The 22,304-nt window shown below is 45.0% G+C and overlaps 1 protein-coding gene across 1 annotated transcript in view; it reads left to right on the plus strand.

The window, feature by feature from the left end:
• Positions 1–22,304, plus strand: part of KMT2C (lysine methyltransferase 2C) — a 260,224-nt gene that overhangs the window by 210,795 nt on the left and 27,125 nt on the right. The window contains exons 36-43 of the mRNA XM_081101731.1: positions 278–2,122; positions 2,960–3,252; positions 7,992–9,796; positions 10,746–10,857; positions 13,381–13,459; positions 15,092–15,155; positions 16,939–17,171; positions 20,458–22,140. Of these exons, the coding sequence (XP_080957857.1) occupies positions 278–2,122; positions 2,960–3,252; positions 7,992–9,796; positions 10,746–10,857; positions 13,381–13,459; positions 15,092–15,155; positions 16,939–17,171; positions 20,458–22,140 (6,114 nt within the window). The remainder of the gene's footprint in view (positions 1–277; positions 2,123–2,959; positions 3,253–7,991; positions 9,797–10,745; positions 10,858–13,380; positions 13,460–15,091; positions 15,156–16,938; positions 17,172–20,457; positions 22,141–22,304) is intronic.

Genomic DNA, 22,304 nt, shown 5'->3' on the forward strand with positions numbered 1-22,304 from the left:
TCCTTTCTCAGTAAAATATATGTAAGCTGCTTTGGGAAGGTGATTGAGCTGCTGATAACGACATGCTGCCTGGCGTGAGTTAGGTGGACTGGTGACTAATGTCTCCTGTTAGGAGACTGACTATCAGGTGGGTGCCGCCTGGCACTGCAGACATCAAACACATTAACTCTCAACAGAATTAAGAATTAATTTCAAGAGAAAGGCAACAGCCTCTCCCCCCATGACAGCTATGTTCTTCCTTACCCACATGATTGCTTTCTCTGTCCCCATCCAATAGCAAATGCGCCAGAAGAGTAAGCAGCAGGCGAAGATTGAGGCTACCCAGAAGCTGGAGCAGGTGAAAAGCGAGCAGCAGCAGCAGCAGCAGCAGCAGCAGCAGTTTGGCTCACAGCCTCTGCTGGCATTGTCGCGCTCGGACACTCCCAGCAGTGGGATACAGAGCCCCCTGGCTGCCCAGCCTGGCCCTGGAAACATGTCTCCTGCACAGTCATTCCATAAAGACCTGTTTACAAAGCAGCTCCCCAGCACCCCAACTTCCTCATCTGCAGACGATGTGTTTGTAAAGCCACAGGCTCCTCCTCCTCCTCCCACTCCCTCCCGAGTTCCCCTCCAGGAGAGCCCTTCACAGCCTCAGACTTCTCAGCCGCCTTCCCCTCAGGTGTTCTCACCTGGATCTTCTAACTCCCGACCACCATCTCCAGTGGATCCTTATGCGAAAATGGTTGGTACCCCAAGACCACCTCCTGGGGGCCACAGCTTTTCCAGAAGGAATTCTGCACTGGTGGAGAGCTGTGTATCTTTATCGTCAGCGCCGAGGCCCCCTCAAATGGGTGAGGGCACAGCAAACAGGCCATCTCCCATCCGAGATTTCTGCTCTTCCTCCTCGACAAGTAGTGACCCCTATGCAAAGCCTCCAGACACACCCAGGCCTGTGACAACAGACCAGTTTCCCAAACCCTTGGGCCTGCCCCGGGCTCCTATAGTTCCAGAACAAACGGCAAAAAGTCGTCTAGCAGCTGGAACCAATGACCACTTCATGAAACCGTCTCCTAGGACAGATGTGTTTCAAAGACAACGGATCCCTGACACATATGCACGACCCTCGTTGACGCCTGCACCCCTTGATAGTGGTCCTGGACCTTTTAAGGCTCCCATGCAGCTGCCTCCGCCTTCCCAGGACCCTTACGGGCCAGTGCCACATCCACCAAGGCGGCTGTCCGCCGACCCTTATGAAAGGCCTGCCTTGACACCACGACCTGCAGATAACTTTTCTCATAACCAGTCGAGTGATCCATATAGCCAGCCTCCCCTCACCCCACGTCCTGCAATGAATGAGTCTTTCACCCACCCCTCAAGGGCTTTTCCCCAGCCTGGAACCATATCAAGGCCAACATCTCAGGATCCATATTTCCAGCCCTCAGGACCATCTCCCTCCAATCCAGACCCTTATTCTCAGCCTCCTGGAACTCCTCGGCCCTCGACGATTGATCCATATAGTCAGCAGCCACCAACCCCAAGGCCACCTACACAAGCAGACTTGTTTGTTACATCTGCAACTACTCAGAGGCACTCTGACCCATACGCTCATGCTCCTGGAACACCCAGACCTGGCGTCTCTGTTTTTTACTCTCAGCCACCAGCAGCACCAAGGCCAAGGGTTTCAGAGGGCTTTGCTCGGTCCTCAGTGACAAGACCTGTCCTCATGTCAAGTCAGGATGTGTTCCTGCAGGCAGCACAGAATCGAGGCACAGCCTTACCTGGCCCTGTGGTGAGGACACCCGAAGCCTGTTCCCAAACACCGGGGCCGCCCGGACCTGGCCTTGCAGACACATTCAGCCGTGTCTCCCCATCTGCGGCTCGGGATCCCTATGACCAGCCCCCAATGACTCCAAGGCCTCAGGCTGATGCTTTTGGAGCAAGTCAAATGGCTCCTGATGCTGCTGGTCAGCCCCGGCCTGGGTCTGAGGGGAACCTCAGTGCTCCTTCAGACACCCCCATGAGTTCTCCAGGCCAGCAGTTCTCCAGTGTCTCCCAACTTCCTGGTCCGGTACCAGCTTCGGGAGTCACTGACACACAGCACACCATCAATATGTCCCAAGCAGATACAGAGAAATTGAGACAGGTAAACACATTGTATGTTCTTTGATGTTTTAAGTACATTATTTGAGAAAGCTATTCATTTCATCAAACTTTAACAAATGTTAAAGTTTATCTTCTATAGAATTCATTATACTGCAAACAAGAAAAATGGAAGTGGTGAAATTAACACCAGTTGATTTGGATTTACTATATTTTCAATATTTATGAATTTTTAGGGGAATTGTTATATATGAAATCTTTTAAGTTTTGTAATAGTTGTCAGGCAAGGAAAAGGCCCCAAGTAATCTGTTTTATAACTATTGAATAGTTAAGTATACTAGTGTTTCATCAAACTTTAAAACATTAAGACATTTAAATGATTGATTGATTGATTTCAGAGAGAGAGAGAGAGAAACATGGATTTGTTGGTCCACTTGTTTATGCATTCATTGGTTTATTTCTTGTGTATGCCCTGACCAGAGATTGAATCCACAACCTTGGCATACTGGAATGATGCTCCAGTCAACTGAGCTACCCACCTAGGGCAAAACATTAAGACATTTTAAACACTGTCTGGCCGGCGTGGCTCAGTGGTTGAGCGTCGGACCTATGGACCAGGAGGTCACGGTTCGATTCCTGGTCAGGGCACAAGCCCAGGTTGCGGGCTCAATCCCCAGTGTGGGGCATGCAGGAAGCAGCTGATCAGTGATTCTCATCATTGATGTTTCTCTCTCCCTTTCCCTTCCTCTCTGAAATAAATTTAAAAAAATATATTTAAAAAAATATTTTAAACATTACCATAGTCGTATATTGGAAGCATTAGTTACCAGAAAGCCCTTAGCAACCAGAAATCCTAGTGATTTTTGTTTCTTTCCTTCAGCGGCAGAAGTTACGTGAAATAATTCTGCAGCAGCAACAGCAGAAGAAGATGGCAGGTCGACAGGAGAAAGGTTCCCAGGATGCAGCCTCTGTGCCTCGTCCCAGTCCCCTGCAGCACTGGCAGCCTGAGAGTGTCAGCCAGGCTTTCTCCAGGCCTCCACCCCCCTATCCTGGGAGCATCAGGCCGCCTGCTGTCCCTCCACTGGGACCTAGATATGCTGTCTTCCCAAAGGACCCGCGTGGACCCTATCCTCCTGAAGTTACTGGTATGGGAATGAGACCTCATGGATTTAGGTAATGCATTTAATTTCCTGCCAGATTTAAATCGCTGTTAGAAGTTACTTGTAATTAAGAAGTTGTTACTGCTTTTTACTGGTTATATCCCTTTGAGATATAACTAATGCTATTTCCACTAATGAGAAGTCATGGATTTAAAAAAAACAAACCGAGTTTTTCTTTAGATTGGAAAATATTTAAAGACTAGAGGCCCAGTGCAAGAAATTCGTGCACGGAGGGAGGGAGTGTGGAGGGAGTCTCTCAACCTGGCCTGCCCCCTCTCACAGTCCAGAACCCTCAGGGGATGTCCTCCTGTGTGGGTGACCCGCCTGATCTGGGAAGGCACTGCCCCCATCACCCCGCTGCTGCTGCCAGTGCTGGCCTCCGCAGCTGTCAGCCCTCAGCCCTCACTTCTTAGTGCTGGCCCTGCCCCCTGCCCACTGGTGGGTAGGGGGTGATCAGGGGCAGGGCAGGCTGGGGGAGGGGCTGTGGGAGGTTGAGGCACAGCAGGTTGCACCCAGTCCAGCCTTTATGGATGCGTGGTGCCTGGACCGGGCCCTCGAGGCTGCCTCTGCAGAAGGGGCAGCACTGGGACCGGGCCGCGCTGCGCCCTGTCTGCGGCACCTTTGCAGAAGGAAGCGTGGCGCTGCCTTCTTGCCGCCTCTGCAAAAAGGGCCGTGGTGCTGGACCAGCTGTGCCGGACCGCCCGCCTCTCCCGCATGGCGCCGGCCCTGCTTTGTCTGGATGGATGTCTGGGTGACATCTGCCCTAATTAGCATATTGCCCTTTTATTAGTATAGATTGATAATCGGAAAAATGGGTAATCTGGTAAAGTTTCATGGATGTATCAGTTGGCTCAACCTTGGACAGTTTGGCAATAAAATACCATTTACTTACAGGAAGTTTCACTTAGAAATTTTTTTTAATTTTTTTAAAAAATATGTATTTTATTAATTTTTTACAGAGAGGAAGGGAGAGGGATAGAGTTAGAAACATCCATGAGAGAGAAACATCCATCAGCTGCCTCCTTTACACCCCCTACTGGGGATGTGCCTGCAACCAAGGTACATCCCCTTGACTGGAATTGAACCTGGGACTCTTCAGTCCACAGGCCGACGCTCTAGCCACTGAGCCAAACTGATCAGGGCTTCACTTAGAAATTTACAGACACAATGGTGCAGGTGTCCAAGGAAATATATACAAGGTCATTCTTTTAGCCATTGGTTATAAATAGCAAAAAAGGTAGAAAGTATCTATCCACCTATAATAGTAGTAAATAATAGCAATAGCTAACTTTATTACTTCGGGTGAAGCACTATTCTGTGCACTTCAGGTGTTTTATAAAACCTTTACAAAGGTTCAGTTACCCTCACTTTAGAGGTTGAGCATACAAGGATCAGGAAAAAAAAAGGTTAAATATATCATGGTATATCTGTGTTATAGAATATAAGACAGCCATTAAAATGTGCTTTAATATTTGAGAAGAAAGACATTTATGATTTATTGGGTGGAAAAAATAGACTGTATGCAACATAATTTCATTTGTATAAAACTACATAATTGCATAGATAAATATCTTGAATGATACCCAACAAGTTGATAGTGATTATTGGGAAAATATACCTTATATTTTTATATTGCTTGGATTTTTAAAAATACGAGTTTTTATTGATTTTAGAGAGAGAGAGGAAGGGAGAGAGAGAAAAAAACATCGTTGTGAGAGTAGCATCCATCAGTTGCCTCCTGTACACACCCTGACCAGGGATTGAACCGCAACCCGGTCATGTGCCCTGACCAGGGATTGAACCCATAACCTTCTGGTGCACAGGACGATGCTCAATCAGCAGAGCCACACCTGCCAGGGCTTGCTTGGATTTTTTACATTGGATAATTTTTTATGATAGAAAAATACCCCAAAATGCCACTTTCATTTAAACTTTCTTTTTTTTTTTTTTTTTTTTAAATTACTTCATTTTCTCTTGTTACCTTTAGAAAGAAGATTTTTACTTGAAAATAGTTCAGATTTCTGGAATCTTGAGGTCAGGAAGGACTAGAATGAATTATATAGAAATAAAAATAAACCATAGCACTAGCCAGTTTGTTTCAGCGGTTAGAGCAGCCGTGGGCAAACTACGGCCCGCGGGCTGGATCCGGTCCGTTTGAAATGAATAAAACTAAGAAAAAATAAAAGACCGTACCCTTTTATGTAATGACTAGGGGCCCAGTGCACGAAATTCGTGCACTGGGTGTGTGTGTGTGGGGGGGGGGGAGAGTGTCCCTCAGCCCAGCCTGCCCCCTCTCACATACTGGGAGCCCTCAGGCGTTGACCTCCATCACCCTCCAATCGCCTGATCGGCCCCTTGCCCAGGCCTGACGCCTCCGCCAGAGGTGTCAGGCTTGGACAGGGGACCCCCATCTCCCCCCGATCACTGGCTCTGGCCCCCGTCCAGGCCTGAGGCCTCTGGCCCAGGAATCATGCCTGGGCAGGGGACCCCCATCTCCCTCTGATCGCTTGCTCCACCCCCCGCCCAAGCCTGACGCCTCTGACCCAGGCTTCAGGCCTGTGCAAGGGGACCATCATATCCCCCCAATCCCCGGCTCCGCCCCCCACCCAGGCCTGATGCCTCAGCCAGAGGAGTTGACCCTCATCACCCTCCGATCACCAATCACCGGATCGGCCCCTTGACCAGGCCTGAGGCCTCCGGCAGAGGTGTCAGGCCTGGGCAGGGGACCCCCAGCTCCCCGCGGTTGCAGGCTCTGCCCCTGCCCAGGCCTAACGCCTCTGGCCTAGGCGTCCGGCCCGGGCAGCGGGGACCTGCAGTGGCAGCGGGGGGCGCCGCGATCGTGGGCTTCGCTTTAGGCCCAGGCAAGGGACCCCTAGCTCCCAGGACTGCCAGCTTCGATGGTGCCCAGCTCCTATTGCTGGCTCCACCCCTACTTCCTGCTATCACTGGCCAGGGCGGCAAAGGCGCCTGATTCTCCGATCATGGCTGGGGGGGCCCCCTGGGTTTCAGATCACTGTCAGTGGCAGGGGGCTTCTTCCTGCTTTCCCTTTCGCCTCCCTGCACTGTGCCTACATATGCAAATTAGCCGCCATCTTGTTGGCAGTTAACTGCCAATCTTAGTTGGCAGTTAATTTGCATATAGCCCTGATTAGCCAATGAAAACGGTATCGCCGTACACCAATTACCATTTTTCTCTTTTATTAGTGTAGATGTTTACTTTGAATTTATATTAGTTCACACAAACACTCCATCCATGCTTTTGTTCCGGCCCTCCGGTCCAGTTTAAGAACCCATTGTGGCCCTCGAGTCAAAAAGTTTGCCCACCCCTGGGTTAGAGCATTGGCCCACAGACTGAAGGGTCCCAGGTTCGATTCCTTCCATGGCCAGTATCTTGGTTGCAGGCTCAATCTCCCTTGTGTGGGAGGCAACCAATCAATGTGTGTCTCATGTGGATGTTTCTCTGTCTTTCCCCCTCCCACACTAAAAATCAATGGGAAAAAATATCCTAAGTTGAGGGTTAACAAAATAAATAAATTAATTTAAAACGTGAACTTTAGAGAAGTCTTTCAACATAGAGTATTGTGTGCTTTACTTAGAGGCTTTAGAACTATATGTTGACTTCGGGCACCCTCAGGAAACGGGTTTGTCAGGACAGGTGAATGTGTTTTTTCCCAACCCCCACCCCAAACCTCACCAGTTTTGCAGTTGGACTTCCTTGCAAATAATTTAATTTTTTTGATCCACTGGATTTTTTAAACTTTTAATGAAGATCTTAAATAGCCCTTTATTTTTTTAAAGTATTGACTGTGTTAGCGTTACCATGGCTATATTATAGCCATAGGATGTAGTTTATGACACCCTCAAATCTCTAAAATGTAACCACCATATTCAGTCAGAGCCTCCTGTGACATGATGAGTGAGGTTTCTCCTCTCCCCCAATTTTTTATTTTAGTTTACATGGTGAATATTAGTGGAGATTTCCATATGAAACGGATGTTCTCCTTCTGGAACTTTTCATGGTGAGATAAGGTTATAAAGTCAGTGGGATTTTTGTTTGTTTTTGAAGAGGTAAGTAGAAAGTTCAAAGCCAAACATACGCCCAGGTATACTGAGGAGTGAGTTCTTTAAGATGACTCTTAGTTTTATTAGACATATTTTTTAGTCTAATATCTACCCCCATGTTACAGCCTTACCCTTATTTTCCATTTTTCTTCCTCAATTTAATGTATGCCTGTTCTATTTCATATTTACTTGTAAACTGCCTTTCCTTCTCTCTAGAATGAGGTACAGTATAAATAACTGATTTGTTAAATCTTGAGAGAGGATGCCTGTTTCTGCCTCCTGTCTTCATTCCTTTCAGGAAAATAGGTTACACCCATGGCCAGGCTTCTGCCTTTGTCGTCTGTGGACAGAGGCCCGAAGTCTCTCAAGTACAATTCAGTTCTTGAGATCTCCTACCCTCATTCAAGCACCCACCCACCTCCCCAGTCAGTTTCCCCCGTAGAGCTCCCTAAATGCAGAAAAAAAGGAACGGACTCAGGTTCAGTGTTCATTTTGGGTTCACTTAGCAAAAATTTATGTGCATGTGGATGCTTTATGAGTGCTTTTTAATCATGATAATTTTGTCTTTCCTAAGTCACGGTATTTGGCAACATTTGTATCTGAGTTTAATCTAAAACATTTCCTTTCCTCGACTTAACGCTAAATTTAATGTAATACTTAGTGTTTGCTATTTGCTCTTTTTTCTTTTAGATTTGGGTTTCCAGGAGGTAATCATGGTACCCTGTCAAGTCAGGAACGCTTCCTTGTGCCTCCTCAGCAAATACAAGGATCTGGAATTCCTCCACAGCCGAGAAGACCAATGTCTGTAGATATGCCCAGGCCTTTAAATAACCCACCAATGAGTAATCCAGTTGGTCTGCCTCAGCATTTCCCACCACCGGGTCTGCCCGTCCCGCAGCATCACATACTTGGCCAAGCATTCATCGAGCTGCGGCACAGGGCCCCGGATGGACGGCCACGGCTGCCCTTCAGTGCTCCTGGCAACATTCTAGAGGCACCTTCTCATCCACGACCTGGGAACTTTATTCCCCGGCCGGACGTTCCAGGTCCTAGACACACAGAACCCATGAAGCGACCTTCCCAAGGTCTACCTAATCAGCTGTCTGTGCACCCAAGTTTGGAACAGGTGCCACCCTCTCAGCCAGAGCAAGGTCATCCTGTTCACTCATCGTCTATGGTCATGAGGTCCCTGAGTCATCCCTTCAGTGGGGAGTTTTCAGAGGCCTCTTTGTCAACATCTACATCAGTTGAAACAACGCCTGATAATTTACAGGTAACTTCCCAGTCTTCTGATGGTCTTGAAGAAAAACTTGATTCTGATGACCCATCTGTAAAAGAGCTAGATGTTAAAGATCTTGAGGGGGTTGAGGTCAAAGACTTGGATGATGAAGATCTTGAAAATTTAAATCTAGATACAGAAGATGGAAAGGGAGATGAATTGGATACTTTAGGTAACTTGGAAACTAATGATCCCAACCTGGATGACCTTTTAAGGTCAGGAGAATTTGATATCATTGCATATACAGATCCAGAACTTGACCTAGGAGATAAGAAAAGCATGTTTAACGCAGAACTAGACCTTAATGTCACAATTGATGATAAGTTAGATAATCAGTGTGTATCTATTGAACCAAAAAAAAAGGAGCAAGAAGATAAAACTGTGGTTCCTTCTGATAAACATTCCCCTTGGAAAAAATCCACTGTCACCAGTGAGATAAAAACAGAAGTACTGTCTCCAAATTCTAAAAGGGAAACCAAATGTGAAAGTGAGAAAAGCGATGAGGGTAAAGATCACGCTGACACTCCCTGCTCCCAGGCTGCTGCTCACACAGACTTGCAGGGTGGAGACGAGGCCCCTCCACAGTCCTGTGACGCAGACCTACCTGACAAAAGAGCTCTTTGCGAAACCGCTGGCTCCGGCACAGGTGCTGCTCACGGACCCACTCAGCTGCCTGCTGAAGACACAGCCAATTCTTGTGGCGTAACTGGGTCGACTCCGGTTCTTTCCAGTTTACTTGCTAATGAAAAGTCGGATACTCCAGACATGGAGCCGTTGGGGTCTCCACCACCAACGTTGCCAGTCTCAACATCCAGCCACATGCCAAGTTTGCCTCCTCCGCTGATGACACCGCCTGGTCATATTCTGGATACTACCATGAACTCCAACGTGGCAGCAGTCTCTAGGGTAAACCACGCTTTTCCTCAGAGTGTGCAGGTCAACCCGGGATTCCTTCAGGGTCAGCCAGCAGTTAATCATGGTTTTGGGACAGGAAAACCTATGGATCAAACTGTGCCCCTATCCAGTCAGTCTGGACCCCCGCCACTGGTGGTCCCTCCGACACTCACCCCGCAGAGCAGAGAGAGACCCCTCCTCCTGGACGAACAGCCTCTGCTGCTGCAGGACCTTCTGGACCAAGAGAGGCAGGAGCAGCAGCAGCAGAGACAGATGCAGGCCATGATCCGGCAGCGGTCGGAGCCCTTCTTCCCCAACATCGGTAGGAGTGGCCTTTGGTGCAGTGGGAGGCACGGTGGGCGCAGGGTGGTGTGCGGTGTGCTTGTAAGATTGCAGTGTTCACGACACACGTGGACTAGAGCACTGAGGGTCACACAGTGATGAAGCCTTTAGATTCCTGCCAGCTCAGTTAAGAGGTTCAGAACCCTGAGTTTGACCTTCTTGGTTCTACTTACATTATTAACAGAAACAAGTCTTCTTATTCCTTCTAATCATTTATTTTCAGAGGCGTTTAATTTAAAGAAATTATGATAGATACAAACTCCTTAATGTCCATTTGTGTACTATAAATGCTTGGCAGTTTTTGGTTATATAAAGCTCTTTAACTTGTTTCCAATTGCTTACTAGTTTTGGGGAGGAAACCCACAAAACATCAACGCAGTAAAATTACCTGAGTGTCTCTAAGAGTAAAAATTAGCATATTGTCCCATCTTTTTCACTTCTATGCAAAGAGGTCTTTTCTCAGTAGCCTATCTTTATTGCAAAGCTATGTCCTCAAGAATGGATACATTTTTCTCTCAAAGGGTAGTAACTGATTTAGTGGAATTCCTTAGTATTGGAAATAACTGTAAATTCTTAGGACATTAACATTTTGAAGCAGTTTTGATTAGCATGTGAAAGTTTGGGTGAAAAGAATCTCACTGCTTTAGGTTATTGCTGTCATTCCCCTTCAATGTGACAAGCTTTCTGTTTTCACTCCTGCAGGACTAAGGTATCCAAGCTTGCTTCAATGATGGGCCACTGAGATGCCATTAAATTTGGTTAAGGTTCCTTGTATCTCATCATTCCTTAACCTAGACTAGAAACCTGTGATAATGCTTATTAAATAATAAGGAATAAAAACCTCTAATTACATAATGTTTGTGACAGTTAAGTGTAACTTGAACCAAGTACTATGAAATTAGTAACTTTAAAATATATTTCTTCTTTAGATTTTGATGCAATTACAGATCCTATAATGAAAGCCAAAATGGTGGCCCTTAAAGGCATCAATAAAGTAATGGCACAAAACAATATGGGCATGCCACCAATGGTCATGAACAGGTAGGTGAAGGTGTTTCTCATTATTCCTTTGCAAAAAGAAGTGTATGAAATTATTACTAGTTCCTACAAAGAATATACAGTACCTAAAAACCACCCTATGTTCTAGCCCGGCCAGTGCGACTCAGTGTTTGAGCATCGCCCCAGGAACCAAGAGGTCACGGTTTGATTTCTGGTTAAGGCATATGCCTGACCTGTGGGCTTGATCCCCAGTGGAGAGGCCGGAGGCAGCCAATCAATGTTTCTCTCGTCAATGTTTCTTTCCCTCCGACTTCCTCTTTCTCTCCAAAACTCAAATATATAAGAAAGCCCACTATGTTTTAGGAATGAATAGTATTTATATTTGTTGTGATATTAGCTGGATATGATCAATTTCCTTTAGTTTCAGGATAAACATAATAAAACATCCTAGAAAGGCTTGTAAGATTGACATGAGTCTTGGGGATGGGGAGTGAACCCACAACTGAGGTATGTGCCCTTGAACGGGACTCAAACCCCAGACCCTTTGTTTATGGGCCAGTGTTCTAACCCATGAGCCATGCCAGCCAGGGCTATATCTTAAGTTTTTATCATGGACCACTGTCAAAATTATATGGCAATTTTAAAAAATGCATTTGCATTAATCCAACACAGACCTCCTAAGTCAGAATATCTGCAGATGGCGCTGGTCCTCTCTTACGGAGATCTCTGGTTGATAGCCTCTGTCAGTAGTGAGGAGAAAGCCTCAAGTTAGCCTCATTATCTTGTTGAACAACTTTTATGAAAAGAATGATTATGGAATTGAATGTAAAATCTACATGACTTTAATAAGTGAGACTTCCGATTAGTTAGGAGTCCTTAAAGGAGTAGTTCTTTTCATTTGTTGAGATAGTTTGGAAATGGGTAAGAAGTATTGTTGAGATCAAAGTAGAGATTTGCACTGTTGCACAGTATTTATTCACCCTAATTCTTTATCATAGGGTTCTTTTTTATGTCATAAACCTTTTGATGCAGAACATTTTATGTGCAAAACCAAAAACATACTACAAAGGAAATCAGTCATATTTGAAACATAGTTATTTAAATATAAAAATTATGGCATATGTGCTTCTTGATGCTTTAACAAATTTAGCAGAAGGTATAATAATTACCATAATTTCAAAGTAACAATGAATTAGAATATTAGTATGTGCAACAACTTTTGTTATGAAAGCAATGTGCGTTCTGTTGGTGACAAAGTCACACCACTGCTAGGGTAGAAGGAAATGCTAAACTTGGTTAGCACTTAGTTTAAAAGATGGACCTCAGAATTAGAACCCCTGCTGGTTCAGCATCATAATTAGAGGTATTAGCCACCTTTTAGGCATAGCGTTTGCTATTCTACTGAGTGCTTTGAAGAAGTGGAGGTATTAGCCCCTTAACATAGTGTGATATGCTACTGAGGGTGATGGACAGTGAGTGATATTTGGATTAAGAGATCATTCCTGCCCAGGCTGTAGTGGGTGCAGGGGTGATAGGTGAATCAAAATATTGACCAGCCCTAGCCGGTTTGGCTCAGTGGATAGAGCGTCGGCCCACAGACTGAAGGGTTCTGGGTTCAGTTCCGGTCAAGGGCACGTACCTTGGTTGCAGGCTCCGTCCCCAGCCCTCTCACATCAATGTGTGTGTCTCTCTGCCTCTCCTCCTCCTCCCTTCCACTCTAAGAATCAATGGAAAAATATCCTCAGGTGAGGATTAACAACAACAACAAAATATATTGGCCAATTTTTTAAAAGTATCTTTTTATTTATTTTAGAGAGGAAGGGAGAGGGATACAGAGTTAGAATCACCAATGAGAGAGAAACATCAATCAATTGTCTCCTGCACGCCCTGTACTAGGGATCGAACCCACAACCCAGGCATGTGCCTTGACCCGGAATTGAACCAGTGACCTTCTGGTTCATGGGTTGACGCTCAACCACTGAGCCACACCAGCTGGGCTGGCCAAATATTTTTAACCTTGTAGACTTTTTCTTGGTCTGTGACCAATTTTTAATTTGCTTTAACATTAGGTATAGAAAATGTGTGAAACTTCTTGAGAGTGCATCTTTAGTTTAGAATACAAAATAGCTAAGTCACCTATCATCTTTACTTTTTTCAGTTCAGAAAAGGCATTTTTAAAAATAAAGATTGGAAGAAGAAAAAAATTTTCTTAGAATGTATATTATAAAACTATTTCTTCATTAGATACTTTTATCCAAAGAGTTGAATTAATTTTATTTTAGGGCATGTTGAATCATGAATAGAAAGTGAAACTCTGGTGTGGCCTGCTTACCACAGCTCACTGGTGGGCCTGGGACTCATGAGTCAGGGCGGCAGGAAGAGGGTGCACTTCAGAGAGGGTGCGGAGGGTGAAGTGGGGTCGGCACACAGAAGACTGGGCCTTCGCAGATGTTCATGATGATGCGGACATGCCATTCTTCCTTCCCGGGAAGACAACATTGTGGAGCACTTAAAATAAGTGTAGTTGTACGTGCTTGTCGTTTGACACTAGTGCTTCCCTCACAGGTTCCCCTTTATGGGCCAGTCGGTGCCTGGAGCGCAAACAGGTGACGGCCAGACTCTCCTGCCACAGGCCATTCCTCAGGTATTGTCACCAAAACCATACTGTCCTGTTCCTGACAGACCTCTTCTGCCTGGCGAGGCCACTTCTAGGAAGACATAGGAGCTTAGATATCTGTTCAGCAGGAATAAAGACTTTCTTATTAAGACTAAAATTGACCACAGTTTCTGAAAAGGACCCATATATTTAAGGGTAGAAAGTCACTTGAGGGCAACCAAATGCTTAGGGTTTCTGATTCTACATTTATTTATTTCTGTTGCTGACACTGTTACCCATGTCCCCACTCCCTCCTCCTCTGCTCCTCTCCACCCAGCCCCTCCAACCCCTGGCCTTCCCCACATAGTGGTCCGTGTCCATGTCCATGGGCTATGCATATATGTTCTTTGGTTAATCTCTTGGGTTTTTATTTTGGACTCCACAAAGACATTTTCATGTTCTGCATTTTGGATTTAATTCATTATTTTTAAAAATGTAAACCTGTTATAAACAGTAGAATACTGATTGTAATCATTCTATTTAGATACAGTCATGTTCTGCTATTTATTCCTTGGAATAATTTAGTCTTTTGAATATTCACCATTCATGATAATCATCTTGAAGTATAAATTTGAGTGTCAAGCAATGTTAGGGAAAGTAGACCTGCTCATCTCATACAGAGTATTCTTCAATGATTTTTCTTTTCAAGCATCTGCCTAGATTTAAAAAAAAAGCAAGCTACTTGTTAAGTGACCTACTACATGTCTTTGTGGAATCTTCTTTTCTGCCCGGCAATTTGTGCTTCAGCTTTATTATGGTGATTACTATGTTTTTATTATTAAAAGAAGAGAGACCATCTTGCATCTCAGGCGGTGGAAAAAACATAGGCTTCATAGATGAGTTTTTATAAAAACTCAGTTCCACTCTAAATTTCCTGTGCAAAGTTTGTATACGTCCTGTGACCTGCATTTTTTCCTAGCTGTCAAATGGTCTCCAGCCTCGCAGTGTAAGGGTTACATACAGCACATTCTGGCTGCTAGTGTCTTTTACAGTCGTTACCTTGTGTACAGCTCATGTCTAACAGAACTTGTAACGACTGATTAATATTTTCTCAAAGTTAAACGTATTAGATTGTGAAATTAAAAACTGTTTATTCAGTCACCCTGGAAGAAACAAGACATTTAATTTAAAAAATGAGACTAATTTAAAATGAGACTTTCAATTACTTGTACATCTTAGAGACGTCGGGTTTTGTTAATAAAGAAGTGTGTGCTCTGAAGTGGGATCTAGTCAATCCAGAACCCATGTTTATGTCTTAATTGCAGAAGAAACCAGGTGGATTTCATAAAAAAGTGGAGTTTTACATGATCTCTAGCTATGTGCTAACAGTATTTGATTTGCCCTACTATTGTATTTCCGATGGATCATCCCTTACCTCACACGTTTTTCAACTGAAATCTATGAAATGAAATAGTTCAGAAATAATTTAAAATTTTCAGAAAATAGGTTTTCACCACTCAACTCATCTACTTTTTATTAAAAGGAGAGCTTTATAGATGTCTTAGGAAATTAAAGGTTTTTTTTCACCCCCTTCCATTTCTTTCTCTTTCTTTTTAAAAAATTTTCCCCCCTTTAACTGAAATGTGGAATAAACCTATTTGTAAATTTTACTTATTTTAGGATGGCAGTATAACACATCAGCTTTCTAGGCCTAATCCTCCAAATTTTGGTCCAGGCTTTGTCAGTAAGTATAAATCTAATAAGTCACCTGTTCTCTGGGGATTGCTTGTTTGCGCTCTGTGTTCTAAAAACGTGGAGTTAGTGTAGGTGTGTTTTTCAGTCTGAGTGCCCTCATCTTTTATGAAACCTTATTTGGTGTCTTTTCCTCAAGGCATGGATTTTCATTGCTTTTTTTCTCTGTGCATGAAGAATTATAGTTAGGTAAATATTTTAATACAGAAAAATCACCTTTCCCATTCTCTTCAATATTGTTGCTGGGTTTTTTGTTTGTTTTATATGTAGATTGGGCACTTTACAACTAGAATTTAGCCTTTTCTTGCTCAATGACTGTCTGCCTCTGTGACAAGGACACTGAATGGGAACAACATAGGAAATGTGCTTAGGAATCATTTGGGTTAGCAGCATGGTGTGCAGGGCAAGGATGCAGGATGCCACTGAGTCCTTTTGAGTTATCTCCAGGGGTCCCAAGGTGGTTCAGGATAGTATTTAAAGTTCTCCCCAAACTGAACCTTTCTGAAATCTTCAGACTGTTTAGCTAACTTTTTTTTTTTCACCATTATTTTTCATTTTGCTCACCTCTGCTCTCCTGGTTCCAGAAACCAGAAAGGCTTTCCTTGCGGTAGGTCTCATTCTACCAGAAGCAGAACTTCTGAAACCTTGTTGAAAAAGCCTGTTCTTAAAAAAATGCCCTTCAAATTTAGACTAGATTTCAAGTTCATACATGTTCTGGGACTTCTGGGTTTAGGAACAAACCCAAAGTCTGACCCATTAAAATTCCCCTGCATTAATTACTATCATAATTTGAACACATTTCGCATTAAAAACAAACTGCTGTAACCAACTGGCTTTTTCTGGCTTTACTGTGCCCATTGATTGGCTTTGGTTGCATTCTCACTGTATGACAATATTGTTATCACTGATGTAATTTTTCAGCGAATTTCCTTCCTGAAATTGTACTTACTCATTTCTTTGTCTTCAAAAAGGTATATTCTGAATTTCACTACCATGAGATGACTTTTTTTTTTTTAACTTGGAATCAGTGACGTGAAGTGCCCTTAAAGAATAAAGAAGGACTGTTGGTACAAGATGAAGAGATATAACTATTTTGGGGCAATATCAATGACAGTCATAAAAGTAGTCAAGATTTTACTTGGTTAATTAAAGATTTTACTTTGCTTACTTATACAAGTACTAAATTATAAAATTCATAAGTTACCAATGTTTTTAACTTAGAGATTTCCTTTATAAAACATAGACTTCAGATTGTCCTTTCTAAGGCATTCTAGGTTCCCTCCTTCTCGGTTCAGGACATGTTTTCACTATTGAGAAAAAGGGTAACCCTTAAAACTTAGGGAAATTAACATGGGAAAGGATACCTAACCTATGCTTTGGACCTTAATAGGATACATGTGTCTTACTTTGTCTCTTCAAAGTCTGTAAATGTGACTTAATGAAATACACACATGAGTTAGAGAACTTGGTAGTTGAGCAGATTGTTTTTATCTGTTAGATAAAAGTCATCTGCTTTCAGAAACTGGATTTACAGTCTTGATAAGTATGAAGGTAGCCTGTGAGCTAAAAACATGCATTCTTTAGTTTTCTCAAATAAATATTTTTCTAAAATCTCCTACTTTATAGTTACATTATGGTCTAATGTTTAGTATCATGTTTTCAGAATACCTATTACAAGGTCATGGTAAAATGCATTTCCTTACAAAATGGATTTGTGTAACTTTTTATTGGACTCCAGAAAATTAACAGAGCTGATTTTTTCATTATCCACTCAGATGACTCCCAACGTAAGCAATACGAAGAGTGGCTTCAGGAGACCCAGCAGCTGCTTCAGATGCAGCAGAAATACCTCGAAGAACAAATCGGCGCACACAGAAAATCCAAGAAGGCCCTCTCGGCCAAGCAGCGCACCGCCAAGAAGGCCGGGCGTGAGTTCCCAGAAGAGGACGCGGAGCAACTCAAGCATGTGACTGAGCAGCAGAGCATGGTTCAGAAGCAGCTGGAGCAGGTAACGGCCGCCTCTGCACGGCGGGCAGGCGTTGGCGAGTGGATGCAGGGCTCGATTAGTGTTGGGCAGATGCAGGAGCAGCTTGTGGGCCTTTCACTAACCTAGGAAGTGACAGCCAGTCCTGTCCCTGGAGTGGTAGTCACACAGCACATATTTAAAAAGTGCCACTGAAGAGGTTAATTCATAACCCTGACCTAGAGGAGCCACTTCCACACTCTGGTATGAAACCTGGGACAGCCAGGGAAATCCAGGTACTTACCCTGCCTAAAAAATCCCTCTGGGGGTCCTCAGCTCCACTGAGCACAGAGCTCACGGGGAACCCTGGTTCAGGCGGGAACAAGAATTGGGCCCCAGAAGTATTTGTTCACTGGGAGTTGACCTTTGCTGGCCCATTGTCTTTAGTTCCCTGGTTTCTAGTGCAATTTCAGATAAGCATTTGAGTCATTCTGGTGATTCATTTTCGTAGTATTTTTATTAATATTTCTAAAATATTTCTAAAATACATGGTATATTTTATGGAAAGTACTCATTCCTGAAAAATGAAACCATTCTGCTGTTATCTTCCATTACAAACCAGAACATATTTCTCAAAATGTTCATTGAAGTAACAATTATACTTAAAAAGAAGTAAAACTTTAACTTTTTATTTAAAATTAAACAGTAACTGTTCAAGATGGGCTAAGAGCCTAGGTATTTACCTAAGTGAATGAAAAACCTGGCTTCACACAGAAGCTTGTACCAAATGTAAGAGCTCTGTTCATAGTCACTGAAACCTGGGAACAACCCCGGTGTCCTTCAGGGGTGAATTGTTGGACAGTGTTGTGTACCCACACAGTGGAGGACTACACAGAATTACTTGAACGGATCTCGAGAACATTATACTGAGTAAAAGATGCTAATCCCCAACTGTTATAGGCTACTCTATTTGTATGACATTCTTGAAATGACAGAGTTATAAAAATGGACCATAGAGGTTTCCAGGGCTAAGGGATGAGGGAAGAAGGTGTGACTGCTAAGGGGTGGGTCACATGAAGTAATTTTCTTTTTTTTAAAATATATTTTATTGATTTTTTTACAGAGAGGAAGGGAGAGGGAGAGGGCTAGAGAGTTAGAAACATTGATGAGAGAGAAACGTCGATTCAGCTGCCTCCTGCACACCTCCTACTGGGGATGTGCCTGCAACCAAGGTACATGCCCTTGACTGGAATTGAACCTGGGACCCTTCAGTCCGTAGGCTGACGCTCTCCACTGAGCCAAACCGGTCAGGGCTGAAGGAATTTTCTGTATCTTGATTGTGGCGATAGCTACACCAATGTCTCTGTGCGTTAACATTAATGGAATTGTCCACCCAAAAAGTCAACTTTGCTTCTATCTGTCTATTTTAACTTTTAAAATAAAATTGAAAAGTAATCTGAATGTTAATATAGAAAGGGAGGCATTCAGAGTAGATTGACAGAAATGGGAGTGTTTTCTCTGTAGTGAACACTCTAGTAAACAACCTTCTCTACCACCTTCCAAAGACGTGAGTATTAAACCATGGCACACCAAGGACCTGAGTCCTCGCAGAGGTGAGTGCATGCTCACTCACACTGACTATGGAATTAGGGTTTTTGACTCAAATGACTTATCTGCAAGCTACACTGGGGCTAATCCACAGTGAGAGGTTTCTTTTCTCTTTAAATTTACTCGCTGGGTTTGTGCTTATTGCAAGTAAATGTTCTTTTAAGGGTATTTCTTAGAAAGTAATTTTAGCATTTTCATTGCCTTCAGTGTATTTTTATAACTTCTCTATGCTAAGGGCCTAATTTTATATCCATGCATCAAATACTCACAGAAGCTAATACTGAATTTGGAAAATGGGCATCTCATCTGTTACTGTATAGTTGTCAACAATCCATTGTATCTCAGTAAAGTAAGCAATTGCTGACAATGTTTTCTGAAGTATTTTTAAATGTCCTGGGAAAGGCAGGGACCACCACCTTCTATGTTCCAGGTACTGAGGTGTTCAGTGTCTATCATACTGCTTCCCCAATCCAGTGGTTCTCACCCTTCCTAATGCCGCGACCCTTTAATACAGTTCCTCATGTTGTGGTGACCCCCAACCATAAAATTATTTTCGTTGCTACTTCATAACTGTAATGTTGCTACTGTTATGAATCGTCATGTAAATATCTGATTGCAGGATGTATTTTCATTGTTACAGATTGAACATAATTAAAGCATAGTGATAGGTCACAAAAACAATATGTAATTATATATGTGTTTTCCGGTGGTCTTAGGTGACCCCTGTGAAAGGGTCCCTCGACCCCCAAAGGGGTCGCGACCACAGGTTGAGAACCACTTCCCCAATCCAATGCCAGTAAACGGGTCAGAAAAGATAAGAAAATAAGTTAGAAGTTACACAGCTACTGGAGAGCAGGTCAGAACCATCACATGCAGAGAATGTGCCAGTTGGCCAGGGAAACTGTTAGAACTACTGGTATAATATGCATACATCCAAAATTGGAGTGGTTTTGAAGAATGCGAATGTCACCCAGAGCCTCTCCCTCCCAGCTCCCTAAGGGAGGCCATGCGCCCCCAGGACTCGGGCAGTGTCTCCCTTGGGATGAGTCTATGGCATCTTGCACTGGGGCACAGAGGATTTTGGAATGAAGTAACTGACACCAGTCAGTTAGGGCTCTATTAGGAGCTATTCAGAACATTACCTTGGGCCTGTACACATTTCAGAAATCATCACTTGAGCATGTTAGCTGTTAAATGCAGAGTTTTCCAATCCAGTCCTTTTAACCTGAAGGGGAGGGTGTGGAAAACATGCTAGTAGTTATCCTAACATGTCGAGCCATTTTGTATATTGAAGAAGTGAAATTGTAACATGTTTCAATGGTAAATTTGAGTTAAATCTCACTGTTACTCTAAACTTGTGTACTAATGTCACTTCTAAGGTGTCGCAGTTAATGATTTCTGTGGAGTTTTTATTGTTTTGTGCAGTTTAAATAGTTCGACTTTCACAGTAAGGTTTTCTTACTATTCATTTCAGAAAATTGTTTCAAATTTGTTTTTGGTATTTCATAAGTAAAGAAATTTTACAGATGATAGAAAAATTCTATTGTTAAAAAAGATTAGCAACCTTTAGTTAATGTTTATCAATCCAACTTTTTGTGATTTTGCCCTTTCCCTCAGCCAAATATTTTTGCCTGTATTAAGATCGAACTGCTTTCGGTATAACCCCCAGAGCCCTTGGGCACCTGCAGCACCATCCATGAGTGAGATTTAACTCTTCTTCCAGATCCGGAAGCAGCAGAAGGAGCACGCGGAGCTGATGGAGGATTACCGGATCAAGCAGCAGCAGCAGCAGCAGCAGCATGCAATGGCCCCACCTGCTGTCATGCCCAGGGTGCCGCCCCCCATTCCCGGAGCTGCCCCACCTGCCATGGGCCCGCCCACCTTCCCCCTGGTGGCCCAGCCACTGCAGCACTCCGCTGTCATTCCTGGCCACACCAGCCCCGCCCGGATGCCTAGCTTACCCGGATGGCAGCCTCCCAGTGCCCCTGCTCACCTCCCCCTCAACCCTCCCCGGGTCCAGCCTCCAGTTGCCCAATTACCAATGAAAACGTGTACTTCAGCCCCGGGGACAGTGCCCAATGCAAATCCACAGAGCGGCCCGCCCCCACGGGTGGAGTTTGATGACAACAACCCCTTTAGTGAAAGTTTTCAAGAACGGGAACGGAAGGAGCGTCTCCGAGAACAGCAGGAGAGGCAGCGAATCCAGCTCATGCAGGAGGTGGACCGCCAGCGAGCCCTGCAGCAGAGGATGGAGCTGGAGCAGCACGGCCTGATCAGTCCGGAGCTGAGCGCAAGGACAGCCGTGCCCCAGGCCCCATTCTACGGCCCTGACCTGCCTTGTGACTTCCTGCAGCCGCCACGGCCCCTTCCGCAGTCTCCTCAACAGCAGCAGCAGGTGGGCCAGGTTTTGCAGCAGCAGAGCATGCCACAAGGGTCTGTGAATTCACCCCCCACCCCAACTTTCATGCAGACCAACGAGCGAAGACAGATAGGACCCCCCTCGTTGGTCCCTGACTCGTTGTCAGTTCCTGGCGGGAGCCCAACCTTCCACCCTGGTAAGCAGGCGCACAGCAGTCTTCCCGGGGCTGGCTTCCAGCAGTCCCCCGTGAGGGCTCCTTTCACACCTGCCTTGCCCACAGCATCGCCAGGAGCCAACAGCAGTCTCCCCTGTGGCCAAGACCCTGCCTTAACCCATGGACAAGCTTACCCCGGATCGGCCCAGTCTCTCATTCAACTGTATTCTGATATCATCCCAGAGGAGAAGGGGAAGAAGAAAAGAACAAGAAAAAAGAAGAAAGATGATGACGTGGAGTCCACCAAGGCACCGTCCACTCCACACTCAGATATCACTGCTCCCCCGACCCCGAGTGTCTCTGAAACTACCTCCACACCCACAGTCCACACTCCCAGCGAGCTGCCTCTGCAAGGAGAGCCCGAGCCGGGGGAAGCAGCTGGCTCGTCGGTTGCAAGCGCGGCCGCAGGCCAGCGGTGTACAGACCTGGAAAACAGCCTGCCCCACGAGGAGTTCTCACAAGGAACCCCCCATCCGCAGACGCCCGTCACTGCAGGGGCGGACACGCGGCCCGCGAGCACTCCTGCCACGGTTGAAGAGGTCACGCCGGAGATGGCCGAGCCCCAGCAGTGCCCAGGCCCCGAGGGGCCTCCCTCAGAGGGACAGGCTGGGAGTCAGGCAGGAGACGCAGCTGTGGTCTGTCCCATCTCCTCAGGGCAGAGCCCTCCCCCTGCTGCCAAAGGAGATGTGGGCAATGAGCTTCTGAAGCACCTGCTGAAAAACAAGAAGGCCGCTGCCCTCGTGACCCAGAAACCTGAAGGCACTTGTTGCTCACAAGACAACAGCACGAAGGACAGCAAGCCGGCGGAGAGGCAGAACCCAGCCAGAGGACCGGTAAGTGCGCCCCGCCCGTGCAGCTGTCTCCTGTTCCCCGGCGGGTGGCCTCGGCTCGTGCCGCCTCCGCCTCGACAGGACCGCTGTGTTTTCTTGGCTTTGCCTTCATGGATCCATGTTCTGATGTAGACACACACATATGTTAAGTAATGATGTGTATACTT

This window comes from Myotis nattereri (genome assembly GCF_964212035.1).
Source record: "Myotis nattereri genome assembly, chromosome: 11".
NCBI classification, from domain to species: Eukaryota; Metazoa; Chordata; class Mammalia; order Chiroptera; family Vespertilionidae; genus Myotis; species Myotis nattereri.